The sequence below is a fragment of the Solanum pennellii genome, chromosome 8 (genome assembly GCF_001406875.1).
Source record: "Solanum pennellii chromosome 8, SPENNV200".
Taxonomy (NCBI): domain Eukaryota; kingdom Viridiplantae; phylum Streptophyta; class Magnoliopsida; order Solanales; family Solanaceae; genus Solanum; species Solanum pennellii.
The window spans coordinates 49984309-49994033 of record NC_028644.1 but is presented as its reverse complement, the minus strand read 5'-3'; the positions used below and the strand labels follow the sequence as shown (position 1 = coordinate 49994033).

Genomic DNA, 9725 nt, shown 5'->3' with positions numbered 1-9725 from the left:
GTTATGGTTAAAAATCAAATCGAACCGCAATCCGAACCAAATCGATTAAAAAACCGCTTCGTATAATAATACCTCGAGCATTGCTTAACTGAATCCATGATAACTCCAATTTTGTTTATCGAGATGCCTATATTCTCAACAAATTTAATTTATTGTTTTCAAATCGAAAAAACTAAATAATCCGAACCAAACCGACAACAATCAAAATCATGGTTAGTTTCTTCATTTGATTTTAGAAATTTAAAAACAATTAAATTAATTTACTTTTAATTTCAATCAATAATCTATCTAAACAAAATTATAATCACTCCTAATTATATCTATTTATATTTGATATTTCTAAAAATTTTCTCGATAACTAATACTTAATGCTAAAGGTTGAAAGAGTATCTTTATGGGAAAAAGAAAAGTGACCCTTTTAGAAGGGAAAATATCAAAACCGAGTTGGTACTAATTCGTATTTCTGGAAAGAATCCAAGGATAAAATCGTCAACAAAAATTCAGCATCCTCTCTTCTATAATCTATCTATCCCTCTTATCACAAAACCCTATCACCCTTTGCTCTCATACGATTTTTGTATTTTCCTAACATTTTTTCTGCAGCTTCGGAAACCCTAATTCCCCCCTCTGAGATTCTTCAAGGTAAAAGCAATTTTCTCACCAAATCTCTATTTTACACACGTATTCAGTATTTTTTTCGCAATTGTTTTCTTAGATTTTAGAAACTGAACTGATCTTTCTGTTACTGGATCTGGCGTTTTTTTAGTAACAGTAGAGCTAAATATGGGAGAAAACAAGGAGAACGATGCTTATGAGGAGGAGCTTCTCGACTATGAAGAAGATGACGAAAAAATTCCTGATTCTACCACAAAAGTCAACGGCGAGTCGGCCAAAAAGTGAGATCTTCGCTCCACCATTAAATTTTCTGTTTGTCCTAATTAGTATACATTATTCTAACCCTCGCTAGTTAGTTGATTGATTAAAGTTAATGCTTTTATGTTTTTTTGTTTTCGTTTTTATGTATCTGCTTGAGAGTCTATTTGCTGCTGAAATTTGTTCTTCTCTTGGTTTTGTTAAATCTGTTCGCAGCCTGGAAAAAACCTATATCTCTATTTCTTGTCTTTGTCTTGTTTCCTTAGAGTTGAAAATTATAGTTTTTAATGAGTAAATTACACCTATTTGATTTTTTTTGTTATGTCTGTATTTTTATGTTGGAGTGGTTTATCTGCTTTGACAAATGAGCTTTTTATTTGTTCTCTCTTTATGGGTGCGTGGAATCTAACTGGCCTAGATAGAATGCAATAGATATAAAGGATTAATATAGCCTAGTCTTGCTTGTTTGTGATTGAGCTGCAGCAGGGGTGGACTACTATTTATATATTAGGAAGTCAATTTTGTGTAGTAATGAAAAGAAATGGGTCCTAATATGGTGTATTATGGAGTATTCGTGTAAGTCAATTCCTTGGTGTTAAATACTCTGGTCATTTTTGGTGGATGCAGGGGTTACGTTGGGATTCACAGTTCAGGTTTCAGAGACTTTCTTCTAAAGCCAGAGTTGCTGCGTGCTATTGTTGATTCTGGGTTTGAGCATCCGTCCGAAGGCAAGTTACCTTGTATCTGGGCATTTTTGGTCCTTCCAAACTAAAATTGTTGATTTCACTACCATCCTCTTAAAAAAGTGATAGCCAACTAATAATAAGCTTTCTAATACTATTACTTAAACTTATTTGTGATGTGATTGTTGTGAGCATTTTCGTACACATGCTTATTCTTGTAATCTTTGAAGCTGACAAGCAAGATGTTGTAAATACATGTTTGCCTGATTATGCATAGGTTAGAAAAGTATACCAAACAGGGTACTACTAATACATCAAGCTAATGCAAGCATTATTTTCTCTAATACACTCTACCAAACGACCCCTTAGGGTTGAAGGTTGAGCGCAAGGCATATTCCATGCCTAGCTTCCTCTTGTTTCTGAATCAAGCTAAAGGGAGGGATATTTTCTGTGCTAAATAGAAGAAAGAACTACTGCAAGTTGGATCATACAAGTCTGATATAGTGTCAATTTCTTTTAACGAAAAATCAGTAGTTGCAAAAATGTATTCTTTTGTCTTGTAGTACATATTTATGGACAAGTGTTAGATTTAGAATACCTCTAGTTCTAAAGGGCTTCTTTGTCCTTTATCTTCCCCTCTATTGAGGCCGCTCCTATCTACTCCACAGTATCTACATTCCTAATTGTATCTATCCTAGAATGCTCACACATCCATCTCATTATAAAATTGTCATGTTCTGTGATCTCGTGATAGTCTGGTGAGCTATAATGGTGTAGTTCCCGTGGTCATTTCCCCCCAGATCTTTTGGCTGTTACGTGTCTTGCCAATGTTGAGGTACAGTGTATTTTTCTTCCACTGCATACTTTCCCATATTAAGGAAAAACCTGTGGAACTGTGTTCCATCAATTTCCTTCTTTGCCAATTGGATATCCACTCCAATGGTTATTTTTGTTGTAACTTTATAGGAAGTTTGAGGAATCTAGTCTTTGTAGGAGTGAGGGAGCCCATAAGAGGAGATCGGCTTTAATGCAATTGTGATTGTCATGTCTAACTTTTCCAGTTGATTCTTTTGCATCAACCATTATGCACCTGTGTAGGCTCAATCCTTTATTTTATGTTGAGCTTGTTAGCTTTCTATGTAACGGGAGCCCAATAGAGGGCATTAGCATTAATGCAATTGTGATTGTCTGTTCTAACTTTTCCACCGGAACCTTTTATTTTGGCATGCATTAACCTTTAGTTACTTGTCGGCTCAATCCTTTTATTATGTTGAGCTTGTGTTAGATTTCTATGTAACATATGTAGGAAGAGAACTATTGTATGGTTTGAATTTGGTCATTAGTAAGAAATACATACAATAGCAGGGTTTGCTCTCAATTTTTCATTTTAGGTTTGGTATTTTTTTGAAAGGGTTTTTGGAGTGTGGCTTACTAGAAGGTCTCTCTCTCTTTTTTTTTTTTGATATACTAAACCATAATCTAGTTAGGTTTTTTTTTGACAATTTCTTTCTAATTTCTGTTTTCAGGTAATTACTCATATCACTACTAATTTGGAGATGTACCATGGTAAAATTTTTAAATTGAAACTGAGGTCTCGTTGCCCCCAATGTGTTTGGTTCATCATCAGTGCAACATGAGTGCATTCCGCAAGCTATTCTGGGTATGGATGTCATTTGCCAAGCTAAATCTGGAATGGGAAAAACCGCTGTTTTTGTCCTTTCAACTCTGCAGCAGATTGAACCGGTTGCTGGCCAGGTTGCTGCCCTTGTTCTATGTCACACTAGGGAATTAGCTTATCAGGTACATGTACTGATCTGAAAGTTTTCTGCTTTTTACAGTTGCACAGTGTTAGTGGATTATCTAGTTTGCTCAACTTGTGAAAAAATGTTTAATCTGCTAACTGACTACATATCTGCAGATATGTCATGAGTTTGAGAGGTTCAGCACTTATCTGCCTGATATCAAGGTTGCTGTTTTCTATGGTGGTGTCAACATCAAGCTCCACAAAGAGCTGCTGAAGAATGAATGCCCTCATATTGTTGTTGGAACTCCTGGAAGAATACTTGCATTGGCAAGAGACAAGGACCTGTCTTTGAGGAATGTGAGGCATTTTATACTAGATGAATGTGACAAGATGCTTGAATCACTTGGTATGTCTTAACTAAGCCTTTTCTCCTATTTCCATTCCTAAAATTCCTATTGTCTTCTTTGTTTTGATTCTCAAGTACTTCTTTTACATATGCAGACATGAGGAGAGACGTGCAGGAAATCTTCAAGATGACTCCTCATGACAAGCAAGTCATGATGTTTTCTGCAACTCTCAGCAAGGAGATTCGCCCGGTTTGCAAGAAATTCATGCAAGATGTAATGTCCTGTGGCCAGTTCTTGAAATTAGAAGTCTACCATATTTCCATAATTTCAGCTTTCTGCAGGCGATAGTTGTGAATTTATTTGGTATAATCTTTGTCTAAATTTAATTTTACGGGGGAAGAGAAACAGAGATGAGGTGTCTCAGGAGCTGGTTGCTGTGCTGAAGTGCTAGTTTTCCACTAAGCTTGTAGTTCTTCGTTATCTTGAGTTTGTGTGTCAATCTTTGTATTCCATGTTCTTGTCCTATAGTTAAAGATATCGAGAGGGGTGGGAAAGGTCTTTAGTTGAAATGGGATAACTTGGGGTTTGATGCTTGGAGTTCTAACGGAAGCTTTTTGATAAGCGCTGTATAAACACATTGAGCAAGAATGGGGAATAGTTGGGTGCTTTTACTCTAAGCTGCAAGGAGAAAATTCACAGATGGAGGATCTTCATCCATCGTTCATTTCGTTATCAGATTCCGTTAGCTCACGAAGCTCCTAATATCCTTTACTATAACCTTTATTCCTTTCAGCCAATGGAAATTTATGTTGATGATGAGGCCAAGTTGACCCTGCATGGACTTGTTCAGGTACATCTTGAAGCAAGATCTTTTGCCTTAGTTTTTAGTTATCACAATCTTCCTTAACTTCTGTTTGATGGCAGCACTACATCAAATTGAGTGAGACGGAGAAAAACCGGAAGCTGAATGACCTATTGGATGCGTTGGACTTCAACCAAGTCGTAATTTTTGTCAAGAGTGTGAGCAGAGCAGCAGAGTTGAACAAGTTACTTATGGAGTGTAATTTCCCATCTATCTGCATCCACTCTGGCATGAGTCAAGAAGAAAGGTCTCTCTAACTTTTGCATTTCAACTCCTTTATGTTGTCTGCATATGCAGTCTGGTTTAATCAGTGTCAGTAATATTTATATGCTATCTGTGAGAAGTTTAGTGTCAATGAGACTCTCAGTCCCCAACAAGATCACTTTTTCCCTCAAGGATTGTGGTATTAGTTGTGTGGCAAGACGATCAGAAGCACCCTTAAATGTTTTTGCATCTCACTCCAATCTCTCTTTCTTCCGGCGGAGTTATTAACTTGTGCACATGTCATTTCCTCTGATCTGACATTTGCGTGACTTGTAGAAATCATGCTATGCTGCTGTTGACATCTTTCTGTTTGCATGTTATGTAAATTTAATTCTTGCCTTGTCTGCTTGGCAGACTGACACGCTACAAGGGTTTCAAGGAAGGGCACAAGAGAATTCTTGTGGCAACTGATTTGGTTGGTAGAGGCATAGACATTGAAAGGGTGAACATTGTTATTAACTATGATATGCCAGATTCTGCAGATACTTATCTTCACAGAGTATGTCCTGCCTGTCTTGTACTCATTGTTTTAGGTTCTGATTTCATCCAAGGAGTCTTATTATTTAATCTTGAATAATATTGGTAGGTGGGAAGAGCTGGTAGATTTGGAACTAAAGGGCTTGCCATAACTTTTGTGTCATCTGCATCAGATTCTGAAGTTCTTAATCAGGTTGAGAGTCCAGACCCTCCTATTTTTCACTCTGTTATGCTTAATAATGCCATCCTCATTTATAGCATTTCTTGTGCTTTACACCTATTGTAGGTTCAGGAGAGGTTTGAAGTGGATATTAAAGAACTTCCTGAGCAGATTGATACTTCTACATACAGTACGTATTTCTTGATGCTTAGTTCTGAAGCTTTGTTGGCTAGTTAAATGTTTGTTTTTTCTCTGACTAATCTGATTGTGAACATAACCACAATGGCTATGAGAAGAAAATAAAGTTGACGTGATAATTCCCATGGCTTTGCAGAGAGGTTATTACAATGTTTTTTGTGATTGATACATGTCACTAGTTAGAATCCTCATTGGTGTTTCTGCAGAGGGGAGTGGATGGTCGTGGCATTTACTGAAATTCAGAAGTGGGAATAGCGATTGCCATAGAAAATGAAATGAATTTGTATATTAGTGCTCCAAATTCTAGAATAACTGCCTCTTATTATTCCATGAGTAGTAAGTTTGGTTTGTGATATGGTACAAATAGTGTTTACTTGCTGATAAAAATAGTTCTTTGTGATGTGGGCACAAAAGGTGAACTATAATTCATCTTTATTCCTTTTTTGTTGCTTTTGGGGTATTTTCTAAGCATAGGTGCATTCTGTGGGTTGTGTAGTTGCTGCCTGCATATTTGTCCATTTGTGTTTGGGAGCTTAATCTGGTGCACCTTTGTAATGCAGTGCCATCTTAATGAGAATGAGGTCTTCCTTGCAAATGTGCCAGTTGTCTAGCTTGAAGACATGAAGTGGCAATAAGGTTTCTGCTTTGTGTATCTACGTGGTTCTGAATTTGAGCTGATAAAATTTGAAGGATTGTGGAGACTTGTCTGCGTTGGCACTTTCTGGATTTGCTGTACCCTTAATGATTTCTATGCTGTTCCTGCATTAGCATGCAAATTTCTCAATGTTATGATATTTAGTATGAAGAGTTGTTGCTAATATCCACTAGAATTATTCTGCATTAGTTTCTTGTACTTGTGCTAGCTAATGTTATATAAGCCAGATTAGTGCTATTTTCCTCATAGGTTGTGCCTGTGCAAAAGTCTTTTGTCAGCTTGTTGGAGGTCTGGTAACATCTCTGCTGCACTTGTAGAATATCAAAGGTTATAGACTTTTGTCTTGGCTGGTGCTTGCTTACTGGTTACCTTTGCCCTTTCCAATCAAACCTCAATAACCTTCTCTGAGTGTAATACAGTGATCAATTTTAACACGGAAAAAATTGAGTGAGCACATAATGTCCATGGTTGAAGTGATAAATGTGTAAAATATATCAACATCATATTAGGCAAATTTATGGAAGTGCTTGGTATGTTCTGTTCATCTTCTTCATGATTGGACAAATATTGGGTGGATTACCCTTTTTCCCTCTTCAGTAAAAGTTAGCGGTTTTCAATTGTGACTATCACTAACATCTTAGGTATATAAGCTTTTAGCTAGTTAACCCTTTCTTGTTCAATGGATTGTATTTGGGATGTCTTGATATACTTGCTACCTTTAGTCATATGATTACCGTCAAAGTCGCACCATTCTTTCAAAGATTGTCTTAGTTGAAGTAATTTGTGCAGTTAGTATTTCTGCACATGCATAGCCGAATCTCCTCTGAAGAAAAGGTGGTGAGGTGAAGAGTAATGGACAAGAAGAACATTACTGGGAAATATTGAAATTCCAGTTGGCCACGATGGCTACGATTGGGACCTTGCCACTCCATCCAAAGCCAAGATGACTACTTACTTATAAATCACCAACCTCTTTCCTAATAATTACTCGTGTTCTTTACTAGTTGAGTAAAAAAGAAAACATGATCCAAGTTTAACTCACAACCATAAATTCCATTTATAAACACCTCAATGTCAGATAAAGGATGACAAGTTTGGATATCTGATTGAGAAGATATGATCTATCTACATTGTTCGGTTATCATACCAAATACTATAAATTCTGTTGTACAATTATTCTACTCTCCGTCATAATATACTTGTCATTGCACCATGGTTAAAATTTGCTTTCTGTAATGTTTATTTAGACCACAAAATCCACCACTATTTAGCATTCATAGCTTTAAAAACTTTGAAAACCTAACCCTCCTTCATGTTTAGGAAGACAAAACCTTCTCCGGGGATGCCCAATGTCATAATTTTACCGTACAACAACTTAAACGAAAATTCTGTCCAGCTCCTTCATTACACATTTAGGAGGGAAAATCACATGATTTGCTTACAAAAGATAGCATATTACTCCCTCTATTCCATATTAATTGAATTTTTGAGCCATCTTCTATTTTTCAAATTAACTTAATTATTCACCACTTTTAGAGTGTTCTTTCCATTTTACCCTTCATTTGAATTTTCAATGTGATGACTTCAATAAATTTGACAACAATTAATAAGGATAAAAAAAACAGAAAATTTTGTTTAGTTAATGACTTAATCTACTTTTCTTATTCAAAAATTCAATTCAATTAATATAAAACGGATGGACTAAATTTGTAAGCTTGAAGTTTGTCTTTAACCCTTCTGATAAGATCCCCATGGTGTTCTTTTCTGAGTAATTGGGCGATCTAGGCATTTAATTGATAATCGACTTTTTCACGTACCAATACACACCTCTACTAGTTGTATTTTATATGCAGCCTCCTTATTCCATGAAGTAATATAATTATGTGTGGCAACTAATTTTCTTATGTAATTTTGCATAATCTTACCTCTTATTCTATCTTTGAAACATGAGCTTTTTACTAATTTCAGGCTGCGAGTTTTTGCCTTTTCTTTAATAAGGATGGTATAGTTATCTCAGTCGAGGTCAAGTTAATTAATTAGTCTTGGATTCGATCACTCTATTAATGGAATCATCATAGATACTTTTTTGTGATATTGTATGACACATGTTCGTTCTGAGTTCTTCATGCGTATAAATTTCTTATTCCAATACACAAATATTATATTAACGGTTTTGAAGCAAACTATTTAACAGTACATCAAATGTCTGAATACTATTTACATAGATCAATTTGTTTAGCTATTACTTTAATCTTGTTTAATTACTTGAATAAATATTAACAAGTCGTTTCAAGTGAACATGACTTGCACAGTTGCACTAATCTAACGATAAGGAGAATGAGTCACTTTCTGTTCAGTTAAATAAAGGATCAACATCCTTTAAACCCTCAACTTTGCATAATAGATATTCTTCCCTCATATGTCAAATGATAGTTTTACATTTCTATTTTATCGTTACATTGTCAATTTCTTTTTTTTTTCTTTTGAAAATCTTTTGTAATATCATGATATATCATTAATAATTGCTAAGACAAAGTAATAATAATAATAATTGGTTATATGTGTTAGTGATGTTTTATTATAAAGTAAATAAGCAGAAAAAAATATATATTTTAGGAAAAAAAAAACTTAAGTATACAAATTAAGTTTCTTAATTACTACTATGTAGCTACAAAATTTTTTCCGAACAGTTTAATCAACCGATCCAAGCTACATACATAATTAGAATAGCTCCTAAATCTTGATTCAAAGTTTAGTTGAGAAATCCTCTCAAATCTAAGAATACTTTATGTGAGAGACCCCTTTTACAATCATGCTTTCATGTGTATGTGAGAAAGGCATAACCCACCGGTAGCCTCCTAAAGTCCACATCAATTTTCACTTGGACGCCTCAAGTAAGCCTTATTCGTTTTAAACACCTTAAGTAGGGGGCTGTTGGGTCATATTTACATTTTTTGATAACCAGTCAAATATATAAGATGTGTGTATTACACTCACCGATGATATGTCAAAGTTTAAATAATAAAATGTGGCATATATAAGGAAAATAATAATTTAAAAAATATATTAAAAATAAAAACTTTTTTTAAAAACTATTTAGTTAATTAATTGCTTTAAAAATTACCTTCTCAACAAAGAAGAAAACGGAGAAAAATAATAATCTACAACACCTTTCTTTGTCTCCTCCACCAATTTGAGCATTTCCACATCTCCACCTCCTCTAACCACTATTACCTTGATGCCTTCTTCTTTAAATTCGAAGATTATCATTACTACCATCTCTTTCTTCAAATCTACCTACTATAACCAATTTGAGCTATAACCAAATATCCATAGTTCATCTATCATACTATCACCATCTCTTCAATCCTCAAATTCATTATTTTTTTCTTCAATCACCTTCACCATTGAAACTGCTCGTTTTGAAAGTTTCAAAGTACCCCAAAAAATTATTCATGATAA

General features: G+C 34.9%; 1 protein-coding gene across 4 annotated transcripts; it reads left to right on the top strand.

The window, feature by feature from the left end:
* Positions 1-484: 484 nt before the first annotated feature.
* Positions 485-6606, top strand: LOC107028586 (DEAD-box ATP-dependent RNA helicase 56). Of its 4 annotated transcripts, none has more exons than XM_015229707.2 (12): positions 485-642; positions 767-896; positions 1501-1601; positions 3184-3356; positions 3475-3706; positions 3802-3920; positions 4441-4497; positions 4572-4756; positions 5128-5272; positions 5360-5443; positions 5537-5600; positions 6169-6606. In XM_015229707.2, the coding sequence occupies exons 2-12, from the start codon at positions 784-786 to the stop codon at positions 6177-6179; spliced, it is 1284 nt and encodes a 427-aa protein (XP_015085193.1). In that variant the 5' UTR covers positions 485-642; positions 767-783; the 3' UTR covers positions 6180-6606. The 4 variants fall into 4 exon arrangements, with proteins under 4 accessions (XP_015085193.1, XP_015085194.1, XP_015085196.1 ...); XM_015229708.2 differs by having other exon boundaries at positions 503-642; positions 773-896; XM_015229710.2 differs by having other exon boundaries at positions 583-642; positions 773-896; positions 3083-3356.
* Positions 6607-9725: the final 3119 nt, after the last annotated feature.